This window comes from Leptodactylus fuscus, chromosome 3 (assembly GCF_031893055.1).
Source record: "Leptodactylus fuscus isolate aLepFus1 chromosome 3, aLepFus1.hap2, whole genome shotgun sequence".
In the NCBI taxonomy this organism is placed as follows: Eukaryota; Metazoa; Chordata; class Amphibia; order Anura; family Leptodactylidae; genus Leptodactylus; species Leptodactylus fuscus.
In genome coordinates this window covers 21,788,731-21,809,102 of record NC_134267.1, presented here as the reverse complement: position 1 = coordinate 21,809,102, position 20,372 = coordinate 21,788,731, and the positions used below count along the sequence as shown (strand labels likewise).

General features: G+C 47.8%; 1 protein-coding gene across 5 annotated transcripts in view; it reads left to right on the top strand.

The window, feature by feature from the left end:
* The window catches only part of CDC42BPA (CDC42 binding protein kinase alpha), a 118,462-nt gene extending 98,719 nt beyond the window's left edge, over positions 1-19,743 (top strand). The window contains exons 22-39 of one of the 5 annotated variants that reach the window (XM_075267212.1): positions 1,111-1,149; positions 3,719-3,838; positions 5,071-5,151; positions 5,308-5,413; positions 5,680-5,816; positions 6,546-6,685; positions 6,863-6,944; positions 7,150-7,366; positions 7,487-7,549; positions 8,992-9,585; positions 9,683-9,780; positions 9,962-10,046; positions 10,166-10,289; positions 11,459-11,576; positions 13,752-13,937; positions 16,323-16,440; positions 17,070-17,224; positions 17,716-19,743. In XM_075267212.1, the coding sequence (XP_075123313.1) occupies positions 1,111-1,149; positions 3,719-3,838; positions 5,071-5,151; positions 5,308-5,413; positions 5,680-5,816; positions 6,546-6,685; positions 6,863-6,944; positions 7,150-7,366; positions 7,487-7,549; positions 8,992-9,585; positions 9,683-9,780; positions 9,962-10,046; positions 10,166-10,289; positions 11,459-11,576; positions 13,752-13,937; positions 16,323-16,440; positions 17,070-17,224; positions 17,716-17,847 (2,595 nt within the window). In that variant the 3' untranslated portion in view covers positions 17,848-19,743. Of the gene's footprint in view, positions 1-1,110; positions 1,150-3,718; positions 3,839-5,070; positions 5,152-5,307; positions 5,414-5,679; positions 5,817-6,545; positions 6,686-6,862; positions 6,945-7,149; positions 7,367-7,486; positions 7,550-8,991; positions 9,586-9,682; positions 9,781-9,961; positions 10,047-10,165; positions 10,290-11,458; positions 11,577-13,751; positions 13,938-16,322; positions 16,441-17,069; positions 17,225-17,715 lie in introns of those variants that run through there. The other 4 variants (XM_075267211.1, XM_075267213.1, XM_075267214.1 and 1 more) reach the window with 4 other exon arrangements.
* Positions 19,744-20,372: the final 629 nt, after the last annotated feature.

Sequence of the window (20,372 nt, the reverse complement as noted above, 5' to 3'; positions counted from 1 at the left end):
TCAGGTGACCTGTTAGCAACTCAGTCTCATTCAAGTGAATGGGCCAAGCTGCAATACCAAGAACAGCCACTATTCAATGTATGGTGCTGTGTTTGGTAAATAGAAGAGGCTGCAGGACTAACCTGATCTATGCGGATCCTGAATGTCAGACCCCGCTGATCTGATATTGATGACCCACCCTATGAATAGGTCATCAGTGTTATAATCCTAGAAAACTCATGTAATGTGCCCAGAGTCCAAGCAGAGGAAAGTGTCAGGGTTTCCTGTATGGCGCAGGGACGGGGTTGTCAGAAAGCAGGACTGAGGTCTGCAAACTAGGAGAGCGTCCAGTTTGTCATACGGTTGTCAGACCCCAGAGCCGCTCCTTGTCTACAGGTCACATGATGTGCAGGTCCTGTCAGTAGACAGGGAGCAAGGCTTTAAAGGGAATGTGTCACCCAAATGCCCTATTTTTTATTTATTTTTTTACCTGAAACATATTTTAAAAGACTTTTTGATGACTTTATTTTTAGATTTCCATGTTACTATCTATCCTGCAACTTTTCTTCTGGCCACTAAGCCTAATAATAAACCTACACGTGCTGGTTCTCTAGAGATTTTCATGTCAACATTCACCTCATTTACATCTCCGATAGGAGTACAATAGAAGATAACGCCACTGTTCCATAATGACATCACTTCTGCCAATAGATGATGTCACATCTTATCTCCTCCCCCTTTAACCCTCCAACAGACCACGGAGGTGAGGCGGCTCCAGACTATTGCTGCCTGTGGCCATGACTGTGCTGTAAAGCAGATCCCTAAATGCTGTTACCAGTGCAGACAAGATGGCCGTCCCATCATAATTATGTAATTGGATAAAAAATCCAAGTGATAGATTTTAGTAATAATAATAATAATTAACAGTGACACTTCCCTTTGAGTCTGAATCTTTAATCCCACACTTGCGAGGAGAAAGATCCCATTCATAGACTCTATAAGAGATGATAGGGAGATCTGGGGTGCAGACGGGAGTTGTGGTTGGACTGTTGTTGCAGCGCCCCCTGCCTGTCTTGTGTCTCACTGCTTTGTATTTGTGTAGCGTGTAACCTGTTCTCCTCTCTCTTGAAGCGATCTCCGGCCTGCCACCCGGCCAGTAAAGGCAGACGTGTAAGAGGCTGTCTTGCTTTGTGTGCTCCCCCTTTTCTGCCTGTGGTATAAATGTCTTTGATTTACGTGGTCCATTCCAGGCTTCTTCTGTCACCGCTGCTGCATGTCGAGTGGCTGCTTTATAAAGCTTTCTATAATGGGGCCAATGTCACTCCCTGTACTGCCCCGGGAAGGCGAGGGGAAACCCGGGGGGAGGACGGCAGCTACAATGGAGTATACATTTCCCGGCTCCCGAACCTAACCCGCAAGTTGTGTAATAATACTGACACACTAATGCCAACCTATACCTCGTACTGTGCACCCGGGCTCGGGAGGAAAATGGCCACGTTAGGAAATGGGATCAAGTGCTTAGCTCACCAAGGATGGTCTAGTAGGGCTAGTTCACACGGGGCAAGTTGGCAGCGGATTTTGACGCAGAATCCCCCTCAAAATCCACTGCTCCCATTGACTTCAATGGGAGCCGCTCGCTTTTTGTTTCCGCTAGCTGGGAGCGGAATAAAGAAGCGTGCTGCCCTATCTGGTTCCGGCCCATTCATTTGGGCCTAATCCATCACGGAATGCCGCGACAGAATGTGTACACGCAGAACTCCGTGTGAACTAGCCCATACTGATACGTTATAGTAAACCAGTGGTTATGTGAGATTTAAAGGGATCCTATCATTTAAACTCAATTTTTTCTACCTATCACGTAGGAAAAGCCTTAAGAAAGCCTATTCTTCGCCTACCTTTAGATGTCTTCTCCGGGCCGCCATTCGGTTAAAATCCCGTTTTTTGCCAGTATGCAAATGAGTTCTCTCGCAGCACTGGGGGCGTCCCCAATGCTGCGAGAGAACTCTCCAGCGCCGCCTCCATCTTCTTCAGGAAAGGGCTCTCTTCGCGTCTTCTTCCGGCGCTGTCTTCAAACTTCTAGGCCTCAGACCTAGGGCAAAGCCGAATGTGCATGCCCGCTGGCCACAAGAAAATGGCCCCTTACAGTTAGAAGTTTTAAGCCAACCCCTGGAAGAAGACGCCTGAAGACCCCGTTCCTGAAGAAAAGGGAGGCGGCGCTGGAGAGTTCTCTCGCAGCATTGGGGACGCCCCCAGTGCTGCGAGAGAACTCATTTGCATACCGGTGAAAAACAGGATTTTAACCGAACGGCGCCGCGGAGAAGACATCTAAAGGTTGGAGAAGAATAGGCTTACTTAGGCTATTCCTATGTGATAAGCAGAAAAAACTGAGTTTAAATGATAGGATCCCTTTAAGAGTAGGCCAAGGTGTGGCTACAGCCTCGGAGTATATACAAGATTTATATAAAACAATATTTCGGTATAACTCCCTTAAAGTGGAAATCGAACCTCTCCTGACGTGTCTGCTTTAGTATTCTGTATAATATAACAATGCTGATATATCTTTTCTGGCGATTCTGCATTGTTCTGTTCCTCTGTTGTTCCTCCTACAAATTTATGAATAAATTGACAGCCAGGTGTTACCAGTTGGAGGCCACTATTATCAGACTGTGTATGGACATGGCCTTTTTACAAGGGGAAAGAGAATACCCACTTCTCATTTTATTCATACAATTCCAGGAGGAATAACAGAGGAACAACACAATATACAGTATATGAGAAGATGCCCAGAATTGCCGTTTAATAATGAGGGAAGTGTTTACTAGAAGACATGTCAGGGGAGGCGAAGGTTTAGGACATTTATTTTGGGTTAAAAAGAAAACTTTTCATGGTTCTGTTATCACATGATCCCTCTCAACTGCTTAAGCCGTATGAATTGTATATCAGCTGCTGATTGGATGAAAGGGATCATGTGATACACCATGTGACTACTCAGCATCGCCAAATCCTCACTCTTTAGACCCTATGTTTGCCACTTCGAGGGACCAAATAGTAGATTTAAAAATAGATTTATAAGGGGATCACTAATGCTTTAAAGAGGGCGTATTGATGGGTTCTCTATGGACATCCCCTTTAAATGGGTCATCATATTGAAATAGTAGCATAAAGAATAGAAGTCCCCTTTAAATATGTCATACGATTGATAGATTGACCAAAAAAAGACATCACCTTTAAATATGTTACCATACTCATATAGTAGTGTAAGATTGGAGATCCCCTTTAAATATGCCACCATACTGATATTATAGTATATGAATAGACATTCCCTTTAAACGTGTTACCAGACTGATATGGTAATATAAGAATGGACATTCCCTTTAAATAAGTCATCTTATTGTTATAGTAACAGTAGAGTGGACATCCCCTTTAAGCTGATTTCTACATCTCCGTAGACATATATCCTGTACCCGGCATTAACCCTTAACTAGTCCCGCTCTGGTCCCTGTGTGGGTGTATTATTAACCCCTTCCATGTCTTAGTATTAGTTCACCCTTAGTTCCGCTCTCTGCATCTACACTCCAGCTGCTGAGAGGAGCCTCCAGTCCTGACACACGATTCACTCATCCTATGATTTGCAGGAGTTAGGTTACCGTTTCTCTTTTAGTTGCATCCATCCCTCAGATTAAGAATCGAGGTTTCCGTATCTTTAGGTATTAAGGCTGCAACCGTTTTGTGCTTTCAGATGGATTCTGTGGATAATTTCACCTTGTCCAACACTCCGTCACGTGACGAGGACTCAAAATCTCAGGTCATATCCCGCTCCAGATCGCCATCGACCATGAGTGACATTGAAGCTGGCGAGGTAACACTTCCTGTTGCCTCTTGATCCCCTGGAATATGCAGGGCTGGACCTTGTATCCTACAGGATCTAGAGCTTGAGAATGATGCACATTAGATTCCTGAGAGAAGATGCTCAGATATCTAGAACTTTGTCTTCCATTTTTTTGTTAGAGGGATTACCCAAAGTATCTGGGCCCCTATACCTTATCTCTAACAGGCCCCCAAAACTGAGCCCTTTCTGTAGTTATTGAAATAGGAATCTTGGTACTGCCCTGTCAACCTAACACATTTTACTGTTGTTAAAGAATCCTTGGTAACCATGTTGTCAGACTTGATTTATGGCAAAGCTGGCACTGTGGATCTCTGGGACTACAACAGAGCCTGAGAATAAAGTGGCTGCAGCAGTGGTGTAGCTCTGCCTCCTGCTGTAGCTGGTGTTGCTCTGCCTCCTGCTGTAGCTGGCGATGCTCTGCCTCTTGCTGTAGCTGGCGATGCTCTGCCTCCTGCTGTAGCTGGCGATGCTCTGCCTCCTGCTGTAGCTGGCGATGCTCTTCCTCCTGCTGTAGCTGGCGATGCTCTGCCTCCTGCTGTAGCTGGCGATGCTCTGCCTCCTGCTGTAGCTGGCGATGCTCTTCCTCCTGCTGTAGCTGGCGATGCTCTGCCTCTTGCTGTAGCTGGCGATGCTCTGCCTCCTGCTGTAGCTGGCGATGCTCTGCCTCCTGCTGTAGCTGGCGATGCTCTGCCTCCTGCTGTAGCTGGCGATGCTCTGCCTCCTGCTGTAGCTGGCGATGCTCTGCCTCCTGCTGTAGCTGGCGATGCTCTGCCTCCTGCTGTAGCTGGCGATGCTCTGCCTCCTGCTGTAGCTGGCGATGCTCTGTCTCCTGCTGTAGCTAGCAATGCTCTGCCTCCTGCTGTAGCTGGCGATGCTCTGCCTCCTGCTGTAGCTGGCGATGCTCTGCCTCCTGCTGTAGCTGGCGATGCTCTGCCTCCTGTTGTAGTTGGTGTAGCTGTGCCTCTTGCTATAGCTGGCGTAGCTGTACCTCCTGATGTAGCTGGTGTTTTTCTGCCTCCTGCTGTAGCTGGCTTTGCTCTGCCTCCTGCTGTAGCTGGGGTATGTGGCCTTTTGCTGTAGCAAAAGCTCCATTAGAGCTGCAACCCCATTATTGTCAGTGCTTCATTATCAAACCCCTGGATTGTGGCAGGGAGGAGATTTAATGGCGGGATCTCTGATGTCATCTAATTCTTCCTTTCCAGACGGCAGATCACCCCCCGCGCTCCGCGCAGACACCGACAATCAGAGCTTCATACCTGAGTTCAGGCTCCTCCACTCCAAAGGTAATATAAGTGTCCTCCCTCCGGATGGCGATACTTCTGTCCGGACTGCAGACTTTCCCTATGTCCATTAGCCATGATTTACAAGAGCAGGAGATTACAGCGCTGTACACACTTATGTCCAGGAGTGACGATTATTGTTTTTTTCTTGTCTTGTAGCCCAAAGCTCATCAGTTTGTTGTCAAAACCTTCAACACACCAACAAAGTGTAACCAGTGCACCTCGCTGATGGTGGGGCTCATCCGACAGGGCTGCACCTGTGAAGGTCAGTAGTGAATTCTAAATTAGGGGATCCCCAACAAGGGCAGAGAGAAGCTGAAAGGAGGGTTCTTTCCACTGAGGACCCAGTCCGACATGCATTACCCTGCCAGCCCATAGATTTCATGGGATAACATGTAGTATTAGTTTCTCCTGTGGGGGTGCTGTAGATTACCACTGATCTCCACGGACCCATCATCAAGACAGCCTGCAATCCACTTATTATTGGCGGAGAACTCTAACAAAACATCTCTCTTGTTTTTTTCTTTACAGTGTGTGGTTTTTCTTGCCATGTTACCTGTGCGGATAAAGCCCCTTCAGTGTGTCCCATCCCTCCTGACCAGACCAAGGGACCCTTGGGCATTGATCCCCAGAAAGGAATTGGGACAGCTTATGAAGGCCATGTCCGTGTAAGTGACCTTGCTGGAACTTGTAGTGCAAAAAAAGCTAAGGATTGTCTGAAGGTATAGATTCTCTGTGCCCATGTCCCTATGACAGTAGCTGTCAGTGAACTGAACAGGAAGTGTTGTCATGGGGAACAGCAATGAAAACAGGTACATAAGAGTGGTGGGGAGCACCGCTGTCTGAAAAGGCTATGGTACCCACTACGCGTCGCATCCAAGAGTCACATGGTACAGCAGCAACTCAGTCTCATTCAAGTGAATGGTTCTAAGTTGCAATACCAAGCACGGCCACTATACAATGTCCATTGATATTCATTGAAGAGGCCTCAATGCTCACCCAAAGGTGGCAGCCACTTAAAGCAGCTAGTCTGTAGGGGTCTCCGGTGTCAGATCCCTCCATCCCCACCTACCAATCATATATTGAAGGACCTTAGGTTAGATCATTGGTATATAATTCCTGTGAAACCCCTTTAAAGAGACTTCAGCCTATTGAGGAAAACATGGCTGCTTTCAACTTATTACAGCCCCCCCACGTTGTTTGTGGTATTGCAGTCATGGAGCTGAGCTGCTATACCACACACAAACATGTAGGCAGGGGTGGCGCTGTTTCTTTAAGAAAGCTGCCATGATTTCCAAACCCGGACAACACCTTTTAATAACTGTAGTCAGTCCAGTATAGAATGGCGCGGTTAGTGTGCACAATACTATATTGATGACATTGCATTCATTTTTCAGGTGCCCAAGCCGGCAGGAGTGAAGAAGGGCTGGCAGCGGGCTCTGGCGGTAGTCTGTGACTTCAAACTCTTCTTATATGATATACCGGAAGGGAAGACGTCTCAGCCCTCTTGTGTAGTGAGTCAGGTGATTGATATGAGGTGAGTATTGCACCCTGTCCTTGTGATCAGTGGGGGTCCGAGCAGTCATTCCACCCCCCCACCCCCACCCCCTGACTGATTTACTGGAACACCCCTTTAATGGTGGCCATATTAGTTCTTACCCTGCTGGTCATTGTAGTGAACGAGCCTCTGATTCCTCCTATGTGTTGGCTGCAGGGACGAGGAGTTTGCAGTGAGTTCGGTCCTGGCATCGGACGTCATCCACGCCAATCGCAAGGATATTCCCTGCATTTTCAGAGTAAGTGACACATTCACTGCAGCCTGTATTACATGACTGTAGGGTTATGTAGTCTGTTACCATGGCTCTGCCTAGGTGCTGTATACATGATAGTATATTTTTCAGCACGACTATTTGCAGAGTTACTTTATTTTTCTGGTAGATGCAGTAATATGGCGGTAATGTATTACTTAGCGGTGGTAACATCTTCTGCGTCTTTTCCAAGGTGACGGCGTCGCAGTTGTCGGCGTCCAGCAATAAGTGCTCGATCCTGCTCCTAGCCGACAGCGAGAACGACAAGAGCAAGTGGGTGGGAGTGCTGAACGAGCTGCACCGGATCCTGAAGAAGAACAAGCTGAAGGACCGCTCCGTCTACGTGCCTAAAGAGGCGTATGACAGCACGCTGCCGCTCATCAAGAACACGCAGTCGGCCTCCATTCTAGGTGAGTACAACAGAGAGCAGTCGGATGCTCGGACCTGACCGATTCCTCCCATCTATTGTCTACGGTGGTGTTATAGTCATTAGATTTATCATTTATATTCACTTGTTTATGTGGTTGCAGATCATGAGAGAATAGCCCTCGGGAACGAAGAAGGATTGTTTGTCGTGCACGTCACCAAAGATGGTAAGAGAGACAAGATGTGCAATACAGAAAATATCCAAAAGTGTTTTTTTTTTTTTTTTTGCCTTATGGAAACCATCAACAAGTAGGCTAGATGCTGCTGACTGATTGTGTTATGGGAAGATACACTGTAAGGCTTGGTTCACATCTGTGTCAGAGTCTCCATAAAGAAAATCATCGGAGAGAAAAGTCCTACATATTGGAAACCCGGCACACCCCCATTATAGTCTATGGGTTCCCTGGGTAGCCGCTGTTTTAGCAGACTGGCTCTCAGTCGTCGGGGACCCTCTTTGATGGGTTTATACTAATATCATTATGTATATGGAAAAGAAGGGGTTAATGTCTGTCCCTCTGTTGGTCTATACCAGTGATGGCGAAACTTTTAGAGACTGAGTGCCCAAACTGCAACCTGCTAATTTATCACAAAGTGCCAACGCTGTAATTTGAAATTACAATTGCACACAATTACAGACCGGTAAAATATGGTCATATGAATGGGGCTCTATAGTGCTTTATGCTCCACTGTGACCCCCACACAATACAATCTGCTCTACAGTGGCCCGCACACAGTATAATCTGCTGCACAGTGACCCCCACACAGTATAATGTGCTCCACAGTTGTCCCCACACAGTATAATCTGCTGCACAGTGGCCCCCACACAGTACAATCTGCTCCATAGTGGCCCCCACACAGTATAATCTGCTCCACAGTTACCCCCACACAGTATAATCTGCTGCACAGTGGCCACCATACAGTATAATCTGCTGCACAGTGGCCCCCACACAGTACAATCTGCTCCACAGTGGCCCCCACACAGTACAATCTGCTCCACAGTGGCCCCCACACAGTACAATCTGCTCCACAGTGGCCCCCACACAGTATAATCTGCTCCACAGTGGCCACCACACAGTATAATCTGCTCCACAGTGGCCCTCAAACAGTATAATCTGCTCTACAGTGAGCCTCACACAGTATAATCTGCTCTACAGTGAGCCCCACACAGTACAATTTGCTCCACGGTGCCCCCCCACACAGTATAATCTGCTCCACAGATGGGTGCCCAAACAGAGGGCTCTGAGTGCCACCTCCGGCACCTGTGCCATAGGTTCGCCATCAAGATGTCTATACCAAAAAAAGTTGTTAATTCTTTGAGGTCTGTAGCAGTAATAGGGTTACTTTTCTATACCTGTGGTCTACTCACCCGCCTCTCCAGGATAACAGATATAGCTACACACCTGCTTGTTGACTGTTTCCAACAGTAGATTCTCTCTGTATTGTAAAAATAAGTTACAATTGTGATAAATCATATGCAGAATTTCAATTGTTTATAGAGAGAGTATTTGGGATCTGGTTTATTTGGGCAAGGCACAAAAGCTGCTGAGTCCCGTGTCCATAAATTGCTGCTTGTTCCGTAGGAGCGCTGACTGTTTCCTCTTGTCCACAGAGATCATAAGGGTTGGAGACAACAAGAAGGTTCACCAGGTGGAGCTGATACCGCACGAGCAGCTGATCGCCGTCATATCAGGGAGGAACCGCCACGTCCGGCTCTATCCTATGGCCTCACTAGACGGGAGAGAGGCCGAGTTCTTCAAGCTGGCCGAGACCAAGGGCTGCCAGGGTATAGTGTCGGGTCAGGTGCGGCACGGCGCCCTCACCTGCCTGTGCGTGTCAATGAAGAGGCAGGTTCTCTGCTACGAACTGAACCAAAGCAAGAGCCGGCACAAAAAGATCAAGGAGATCCAGGTTCCCGGCAACGTCCAGTGGATGGCCATCTTCAATGAGCGCCTCTGCGTGGGCTATCAGTCGGGATTTATCCGGTATCCATTACACGCCGAAGGCAGCCCGTACAGCCTCCTCCACTCTGACGACCACACGCTCTCCTTCATCACGCAACAGCCCACGGACGCCATTTGCGCAGTCGAGATCTCAAATAAGGAATACCTGCTGTGTTTTAGCAGCGTTGGGGTTTATGTCGACTGCCAGGGCCGGAGGTCGCGGCAGCAGGAACTCATGTGGCCTGCGGTTCCATCAGCGTGCTGTAAGTGGGAAAATGTATAAAATACCGACCCCACTGTTGTCTAGATCCAGAATGGCACCGCACGTCGTAACCAATGACCTGTCGCTTCTACTTGCAGGCTACAATGCCCCGTACCTCTCTGTGTATAGCGAGAATTCAGTCGACGTCTATGACATTAATTCCATGGAGTGGATACAGACTATCCCCCTTAAGAAGGTAAGAACACCCCCCCTCCCCCCTTTTTAACCAGTTCTGGACCACCCATAGACTATATGCTTCCGGGCGGTCACTGTTATTCTGCAACGATGTTCCCATATGGCGTTGCAATCTTAATGTTGAGCAAATCATTACCCCCCCGTGCACTTTCTATACCGATCCTCTTTTCTTTCGCTCTCAGGTGCGGCCACTGAACGCTGAAGGTTCCCTCAATCTCCTGGGGTTGGAAACAATACGTCTTATATATTTCAAGAATAAAATGGCAGGTGAGAGAGACCAATGGAAATTCTACAAATTATTCCTCCCTGTCCTGTAGTCTTGTTTCACATCCCCCGCCACCCCCACCCAGGGACCTCTGTCCTGACTTTACCTCTTTGTTTTGTAGAAGGGGACGAGCTGGTGGTTCCCGAGACGTCAGACAATAGTAGGAAGCAAATGGTGAGGAATATTAACAACAAACGGAGGTACTCCTTCCGTGTGCCAGAGGAGGAGAGGATGCAGCAGAGGAGGTAGGAAACCACTTAAAGCACCCGATCACCATGAGCAGTCCACAGCAGCCAATGAAAAGGCAAAATCTTATGCACGAAAAAATAATCAGCCGTCTCCAGAGATTGGTTATACAGTTTAGGCAGCGCAGAATAGTGAGCGCAGCTCTGGAGTATAATACAGGATAAGTAATGTAATGTATGTACACAGTGACTGCACCAGCAGAATAGTGAGCGCAGCTCTGGAGTATAATACAGGATGTAACTCAGGATCAGTACAGGATAAGTAATGTAATGTATGTACACAGTGATTGTACCAGCAGAATAGTGAGCGCAGCTCTGGAGTATAATACAGGATAAGTAATGTAATGTATGTACACAGTGACTGTACCAGCAGAATAGTGAGCACAGCTCTGGAGTATAATACAGGATGTAACTCAGGATCAGTACAGGATAAGTAATGTAATGTATGTACACAGTGACTGTACCAGCAGAATAGTGAGCACAGCTCTGGAGTATAATACAGGATGTAACTCAGGATCAGTACAGGATAAGTAATGTAATGTATGTACACAGTGACTGTACCAGCAGAATAGTGAGCGCAGCTCTGGAGTATAATACAGGATAAGTAATGTAATGTATGTACACAGTGACTGTACCAGCAGAATAGTGAGCGCAGCTCTGGAGTATAATACAGGATAAGTAATGTAATGTATGTACACAGTGACTGTACCAGCAGAATAGTGAGCACAGCTCTGGAGTATAATACAGGATAAGTAATGTAATGTATGTACACAGTGACTGTACCAGCAGAATAGTGAGCACAGCTCTGGAGTATAATACAGGATGTAACTCAGGATCAGTACAGGATAAGTAATGTAATGTATGTACACAGTGACTGCACCAGCAGCATAGTGAGCGCAGCTCTGGAGTATAATACAGGATAAGTAATGTAATGTATGTACACAGTGACTGTACCAGCAGAATAGTGAGCGCAGCTCTGGAGTATAATACAGGATGTAACTCAGGATCAGTACAGGATATGTAATGTAATGTATGTACACAGTGACTGCACCAGCAGAATAGTGAGCGCAGCTCTGGAGTATAATACAAGTACAGTGATTTGGTGATCCTCACATTGCTCCCTTTCACCTCTCCCCTCACTGACATGACCGTCCATTTCTATCTTACAGGGAGATGTTACGAGACCCAGAAATGAGAAACAAGCTGATTTCCAACCCAACGAACTTCAACCACATAGCACACATGGGGCCTGGAGACGGGATCCAGATACTGAAGGATTTGCCTATGGTGAGAGATGAGCGGCTGCTGTACTGTACGGGCCTGTCTCAGAGTTCATCTTTGATATGTACACTGTTGGCCAAAAGTATTGGCCCTCCCTGCAATTCTGTCAGATAACACTTGTGTTCTTCCAGTAAATGATTGCAATCACAAACTCTTTGGTAATATCTTCATTTATTTTGCTTGCTATGAAAAAATACAAAAGAGAATGAAAAAAAAAGTCACATCATTGATCATTTTACACAAAACTCCAATAATGGGCCGGACAGAAGTATTGGCCCCCTCAGCCTAATACTTGGTAGCACAACCTTTAGACACAATAACTGCGCACAACCGCTTCCGGTAACCAGCAATGAGTTTCTTACAAGGCTCTGCAGGAATTTTAGACCATTCTTCTTTGGCAAACTGCTCCAGGTCCCCCCTGAGATGTGAAGGGGGCCTTCTCCAAACTGCCACCAAGAGATCTCTCCTCTCCCACAGGTGTTCTATGGGATTCAGGGCTGGACTCATTGCTGCCACTTTACAAGTCTCCAGGGCTTTCTCTCACCACCATTTTCTAGTGCTGACCTGAAGTGTGTTTTGGGTCACAAACTTCTTGATGACACTGCGCACGGTAGACACAGGAACATTCAGGTCTTTGGAGATGGACTTGTAGCCTTGAGATTGCTCATGCTCCCTCACAATTTGGCTTCTCAAGTCCTCAGACAGTTCTTTGGTCTTCTTTCTTTTCTCCATGCTCAATGTGGTGCACACAAGGACACAGGGCAGAGGTTGAGTCGACTTTAATCCATTTCAACTGGCTGCAAGTGTGATTTAGTTATTGTCACCACCTGTTAGGTGCCTCAGGTAAGTAACAGGTGCTGTTAATTACACAAATTAGAGAAGCATCACATGACTTTTCAAACAGTGCCAATAATTTTGCCCACCCCCTTTTTTATGTTTGCTGTGGAATTATATCCAATTTGGCTTTTTGACAATTCTTGTTCTGGTTTTTGATTGAAGACAAATTAAATGAAGATAATAATAACAAAGAATTTGTGATTGCAATCATTTAGTATTATCTGACAGAATTGCAGGGGTGCCAATACTTTTGGCCAACACTGTACAATATAGAAAGTGTCTACAGTGGATTCCTTTGTTCCGGCATCTGATGGTTGAGCAAAAACTTCAGGACAATTTGTAATCTTACTGGATCACAAGTAGAGATGAGCGATCAGTTCTGAGACCCCCAGAGTAATATGTGGCAGGAGGTGTCAGTGTTATATTTTAGCCTCAATCTCTGTAAGTTTTTTATACTTTATGTGCGCTATATAATCCCGCCATTCCTGAGGGGCTCGGGGGCCCTCCCATTACAAGTCTTCTTCAGTCGTGTCTTTGTGGCGGTATTAGGTTTGTAAGTGGCGAAGCCTCCGGGCTCTCTAAAGAGGATCATCTATAAGGGTTAAACTACTGCTAAATGTTCTCACTCCTGGAACCAGATTTTGGGGTTGAGTCCTGTGCCTGACTTTTATCTGGAGAAGACAAGTGGGAGGTGGACCCTGCTGTCAGCCAATCAGCATTACCCAGCTTTCCCATCCATTGTCATTGGCTGCTAGAAGGTGACAGTCAGGAGTCTCCTCCCAGTTGTCCATTCTAGCTTAATGCCAGGCGCAGTGCACAACCCCAAATCTTCTCATATTAGATTAACCCTCTCACTCTGCAATGACTTGCATGCTCCTACCTGGCATACTGATCACTCTGCAGCAACTTACCGCAGCAATACCTACCACTGGCCAGCAGAGGGGGCTCTGTGACCCTCCAGTCTCTCTATAACTGGGTTTATCACTTCTTTGTATCGTTCTGCACCTTTAATATCCATTTCTAGTCTTTAACACTTTCTACATCTCTGCTTGCTGTCAGTAAATGCAAACCCTGTTCCAGACCCAAATACATCTCACAGCTGAGAGTTTGTTACAGTTGCATCCCGTCTGAGTGAAACAACCTGGACCCCAGCCAGATACTCTTTATCTGCCCTGATACATTGTAACAAACAGCCAGGACAGGCATTGTTACTGCAGCATGGAGAGGTCTCCTGTCATCATGACTGTGCCTAATGGATTTCTCCCCTAGGAGGTTGTTACCGCTGACACTGGAGCCTTCTCCGCCTTGATTGTGTCTTCTTTATTCTGTCTTTTTTTTTACTAGTCCAGGTCCCCTAATCCATCCCCCCTCCGCCATCACTCCAGCCTGATCTCCACTCCAAGCAACTTTGAGCACGTCTATCACATGACTGCAAATTCTGCTGAAAACTTTCTGTCCTCCGATCCCGTACACCCCGCCACCTCCTCCTACTCCTCCCCGTCTCTCAGCACTACCCCTGGCTCTCACAGGGTAGGCACAGCCGAGCCCCTTCGCTGTACTAACCTGTGTGGTGTGCCTGCCTCCATGTCACCGCTGTACGCCTCTGCTTGTCACTGCTCCATGGCACAGCCCTCATCTGTGCCCTCATGTCTGCCGGTCATGGCTGCTCCATGTCAGTGATAGTCACACATTACACCTCATCATAACCTCATCCCCTGCGGCTGCTTCACATCTCCGACCTCCCTGCCAGTGCCCCTTAATATCACATCATGATCTCTCGTATGGCTGCTTCACATCAGCTCTGCTCACTTCCCGCTCTCTGCTCCCCTCTCCTCCAGGTCTCTGCTCCCCTCTCCTCCCAGTCTCTGCTCTCCTTCCCTCTCTCCTCTCGTTCTCTGCTCCTCTCTTATCCTGGGCTCTACTCCCCACTCTCCTCCCTTCTTTCCTCCTGGTCTCTGCTTTCCCCTTTCTGTTCCTGCTCTCTGTTCCCTTCTCTGCTCTCCTCTCCTCTCTGTTCCTCTCCCTCCTTCCAGTCTCTGCTCTTCTCTCCTCCTGGTCTCTGCTCTTCTCTCTCCTCCCGGTCTCTGCTCTTCTCTCCTCCCAGTCTCTGCTCTTCTCTCTCCTCCGGTCTCTGCTCTTCTCTCCTCCCGGTCTCTGCTCTTCTCTCCTCTCAGTCTCTGTTCCTCTCTCTCCTCCCGGTCTCTGCTCTTCTCTCTCCTTCCAGTCTCTGTTCTTCTCTCCTCTCTGTCTCTGCTCCTTCCTCTCTCCTCCCGGTCTCTGCTCTTCTCTCCTTCCAGTCTCTGCTCCTTCCTCTCTCCTCCCAGTCTCTGCTCCTCTCTCCTCTCGGTCTCTGTTCCTCTCTCTCCTCCCGGTCTCTGCTCTTCTCTCTCCTTCCAGTCTCTGCTCCCCTCTCCTCTTTCCTCCCAGTCTCTGCTCCTCTCTCCTCTCGGTCTCTGCTCCCCTCTCCTCTTTCCTCCCAGTCTCTGCTCTTCTCTCTCCTTCCAGTCTCTGCTCCCCTCTCCTCTTTCCTCCCAGTCTCTGCTCTTCTCTCTCCTTCCAGTCTCTGCTCCCCTCTCCTCTTTCCTCCCAGTCTCTGCTCTTCTCTCTCCTTCCAGTCTCTGCTCCCCTCTCCTCTTTCCTCCCAGTCTCTGCTCTTCTCTCTCCTTCCAGTCTCTGCTCCTTCCTCTTTCCTCCCAGTCTCTGCTCCTCTCGGTCTCTGCTCCCCTCTCCTCTTTCCTCCCAGTCTCTGCTCCTCTCTCCTCCCGGTCTCTGCTCTTCTCTCTCCTTCCAGTCTCTGCTCCCCTCTCCTCTTTCCTCCCAGTCTCTGCTCTTCTCTCTCCTTCCAGTCTCTGCTCCCCTCTCCTCTTTCCTCCCAGTCTCTGCTCTTCTCTCTCCTTCCAGTCTCTGCTCTTCTCTCTCCTTCCAGTCTCTGCTCCCCTCTCCTCTTTCCTCCCAGTCTCTGCTCTTCTCTCTCCTTCCAGTCTCTGCTCCTTCCTCTTTCCTCCCAGTCTCTGCTCCTCTCTCCTCTCGGTCTCTGCTCCCCTCTCCTCTTTCCTCCCAGTCTCTGCTCCTCTCTCCTCCCGGTCTCTGCTCTTCTCTCTCCTTCCAGTCTCTGCTCCCCTCTCCTCTTTCCTCCCAGTCTCTGCTCTTCTCTCTCCTTCCAGTCTCTGCTCCCCTCTCCTCTTTCCTCCCAGTCTCTGCTCTTCTCTCTCCTTCCAGTCTCTGCTTCCCTCTCCTCTTTCCTCCCAGTCTCTGCTCTTCTCTCTCCTTCCAGTCTCTGCTCTTCTCTCCTCTTCTTCGTTGCCTCCCATTCTTCCTCTGCTTGCCATGTCCTCTATACGCCGGCTGTGGGGTTACCGCTGTCACCCTTCTCTCTCTGTCTCGCCTGTGCCGATCTTTTCTCGTTTTATTATTGCAGCGACATTAACCCCTCCCGTCCTGTGTGATCCTACTTGTTATTAGAGGCCTTTCTATTATAACGCACCCGTGCTTCTACAAGCAGAGCTGTCGGTGGTGCTCGCTGCTGCCCCCAATTCCCTGTAAGAGAGAATGTCTTAGTCCTGCCCCTACAGCTGTGGTGTCCTGCCCCTATGTGCTGCCCCCTCCTGGTATCCCCACAGTGTCTTCTCTTGCAGTACTTCCAGTATTAGCCGCACAGCCATGAGGAATGGGGTCGCTGTATATTTCACGTCTTCCATCGCAGGGACATTATATCACCCCATTCTGGTCCGATCTGCTCATTGATCCATTGTGTGTGTTCACGTGACGTGGTGTCTCAGTCTGGATCGTCTCGGCTTTGGCCTCCTGGAGCTTTCCTGTTTGCTGCGCTTATATATATAGGAGCGGGTGTTCTATAGGTTATATATCCTGCGGGGACCTATAGACGTATAACAATGTCCCCTCTCTCCTGTACAGAACCTCCGGCCCCAGGATAGTCGGTCCATGTTCAGCGGCTCGGTCAGTATTCCGTCAATCACAAAGTCCCGCGGTGAGCCCGGCCGGTCCATGAGCGCCAGCAGCGGACTGGCTGCACGTAAGTAATGGGAACACCACAAGCTGCAAACGAAGCGAAATACAGAGGCGACTCATTGAGATCTGGGTAGGACATGCTCAGTGTAGCGAGGGAGAGGAAATAAACTGTGACATGATCTATTGTCAGTGGTGTTATCTATAGAGGTGTTATCATCTATTGTAATCCTGTCTAGGATGTAAATGAGATGACTTCTGCAAAGAAAACCCTACAGAATTGCCAAGAGTCTGTTTTTAGGCTTAGTTGCCAGAGTGAAAATTGCAGGATATAGTCATTTTTACAGGGGTTGTCCACTTTCAGACGAGTATTAAGAGAGAAATCAATTCCTTGCAGTTTTCTAGATCTCTGCTGGAAATCATTCATTCTGCTTACTGCCAGTGGATAAAAACCTGTCCGTGGTCATGATATACATTCCGTGGTCATGTGATGTACAATCTAGGGTCATGTGATGTACAGTCCGTGGTCATGTGATATACAGTCCGTGGTCATGTGATGAGCACACAGGTGCACAGCTTGTTGTCTGGCAGATTTCTGATTCCATCACATGACCATTGGTCTGACAGTGGACGATCCCTTTAAATGTAGATAGGGACATGAAAAATTCTTTTAAAATATCGAAATTCACATTGCAGGGACGTCACAGAACGGCAGCGCTTTACGGCGGGAGTTATCTGGAGGCAGCTACGGGGCAAAGAGACAGCCCATGACGTCGCCATCTGATGGCTCCTTGTCTTCTGGAGGACCCGACCAAGGGAGCGACGCGCCAGCTCGAGACTATGAACGAGAGGTAAGACTTTCCAAGCGGACTGAGGACGTCTGTGGGGCGTTGTGGGAGATGTAGTGCCCAGCTGGCCGTAGCCCTCACAGTGCGGAGCATTATAACATCTCACCCGAGATACTAAAGGGCGTCTCTAACCTTTATGATTATTGACTTATCCTTAGTATAGGCCGGGCCCCCCCACCGATCAGCTGTTAGAAGGGGCTGCAGTGGTCAGGTGAGGGCTGCGGCCTCTTCAGTACTTACCAAGAACAGTGCCATAAGTTGTTTAGTGGCCGTGCTTGGTATTGCAGCTCAGCCCCATTCACTTGAACTTGATGAGGTCATGTGACCAATGACCCCTGATCTGTGGGGGCCTCGGTTGTCTGACCCCCATGATTCTTCCAGTTCTATACCCCCCCTTCAACACTAATGTTACATATTTCATGCAGCTTTCGATGTGACTAGAGACCACTATATATTGTCTTCAGAGATTTAACTCTTCGTTTTTTCTTCTTCAGGATTCTGATTCGCCAAGACATTCAACAGCCTCAAATAGCTCCAACCTAAGCAGCCCCCCAAGCCCGGTGTCGCCCCACAAGACCAAGAGCAGTTCCTTAGAGAGCTCGGACCACGTCAGCTGGGACGCATGAACGTTCTCGCCCCTTCCCGCTGCTCTCAGCTCCTCCCCCCACCTCCCGCCCGCCCTGGACTGGTAAGGAAGGGCCGGCAGGATCCTCTTCTCCACCATCACGGCACCACATTGCCTCCGGCAAGCAGCGTCCGCGGACAGACGCGCCACATTATAGGATTGGTTGCTTTTCATACGATTTACCAGTGAATCCATTAGCCATGAATGGTGGACACAGGATGGAACCATTATAGGAGATCCAGGGGGGGAGTCTGCTGTGTGTCGGGTCACTCCCCCCCGTGGGAGGACATGTGACCGCACCCCCGCTCTCAGCTCACGAGCCCTCGCGTCGTCGATAACGTATTTTACTACAAAGCAGAGTTTAATCTAATAGTACATTGCATATGTATATATAAGGATGGTGTATTAGAGGCCTATTTAAGAGAGATTCTGTCATAATGATCCAGACCACGTACCGTACAATCACGTAATCTTCACGTTTTGCTTCTCACCGTCAATCACGTTTCCAGGTTATACTCAGTTTTCCCACCGCCGTTGTTTTGACGAGGTTCACACGTCACCGGTATTCACCATTCCACACCAATATATTTAATTTCTCAGGAAATTACGTTGTTTGCCGCCCCCGCCTGTCAAATCGCCCGTGCCCCGCCATGATTATCACGTATATACTGTACGCAGGTGAATTTTAATGAATGCAATACTTCCTTTTGACCAGCAGATGTCACTGTCATAAGAGTTTGAATGGTTACTAATAGGGGACAGTGACACCTGCTGGCTGCGAGGTGCAAGTATTTACAAAGTTTTTAAAGCATAGTTTCGAAGGGGGGAGGGGATTGTTTTGTTTTATCTGGAGGGCCATGAAAATGAGTTTTTATGAGTAGGGAAAATTAATGAGATATCTGAGGTGTGAGCGACCCCGGCTGATGCCATGTAGTTAAGATTTTAAAGTGGGGGAGGGGACTGTGATATTGAGCGGCGCCTCCAGTGACATTACATCTGAGTCACATGGCCATACTGCGGCTTAGTCCCATTCAAATGAATGGGGCAGAGCTGCAATACCAAGCACAGCCACTATACGGAGTATGGCGCTGTGCTTGGTACACAGTGAAGAGGCCGCAGACATCAAGCTCATAGTCCCGGACCCGCCCCTTTGACACAGGTGACACTTTCAATCAGATTAGGACGACTTCGAAGCAGGAAGCGACTGCCCGACGAGATTATTTTGGCTGCTGATTTGCTTTTTCCACTACGATTACTAAATAAAAATCAAAAATTGGATCCAGTACAGATTTGGTGGCCATTTCACCACATTCAATAGCCCCTCCAGACCAGAATTCTGCTGCTTTGGATGTTGCTTCAATATTCATCTGCAGTTCTGACTATTGACCACTTGGTGGCGCCTTCAGCAACTTTCCTGTGCCTACAATATACCAAAGGGACATTGTAAAGGTCGGCTCCGTGCTGACCAGCCCAGTAATATCTCCCTATCTGACCGCAAAGAGAAGAGTCTGTCAATCTCGGACACATCCAAGAGCCCCCCGGAGACCGTGTGTCACCCTTAGGAAGAAGGTTCGGGGTCCCGCTCCTCGCCCCTTGCATGTAGGTCATTGTAATTTACATCCATCTGCTTTGTTTGTATTTATTTATTTATTATCAGGATTTTTTTTTTTTTTTTTGTCACCGTCCCATCCCCCACCAAAGTATTCTGACGCCCCTCCCCCGCGTTGTATAAATCCACGTATTGTGCTTTGCGCAGTCTCTGCAAAATAATATTTTTTTTTTCTTTGTGTTTGTTACAATCGAGATGTCATTTTATCTGTTAATATAATATTTATAATCACGATGCTGGTATTTTTTGTTTTTACAATTAATGCTATACAAAAAAAAAAGGTTGAAAAATTAAAAAAAAAAAAAGACAAAAAAATAAATCGGGATCTCGCGTTTTTATATAAGGTGGAAGATCGGTGAGGAATATTACCTCCTCTCTAGTCACATCCAAAGCTGCACTCCTGTTCTTTGCAGCTTCTTTGCGTTACCCAGCAGGGGGCGACAATGAGTATATGGTAGTGGGTGTGTATATAGGGACAAGAACCAGCACAGCAGGATACCCTCTGTATATAAGAGTAACTCTGGAAGCGTAGAGGTATTGTATGTCTTTAAATCCATTAAAGGGGTTTTTCAGGACTTGGCCTTAAGACGTCATCAATGTGTGACTGGTGGGCTCCAACACATGAGCGCTGGACTGAGCTGTACCACGTGACCAATAAAGGCGATGTCATCAGCACAGGACAGAGACCGCTCATTGGTGAGGGTCCTGACCAACTATAAATACATAAGACCTGGCAAACCCCTTAAATTTCACCCCAGCCATAGAAATAAATAATATATCTAACTACCTGCAGCCACCACTAGGGGGAGCTTACTGCAAATCATTATATACAGTGAACTCAATGATAATCCTATGTGTGCAGAGAGCTCCCCCTAGTGGTGGCATGTATATACTAGAATCTAGTTCTGTAGACTACT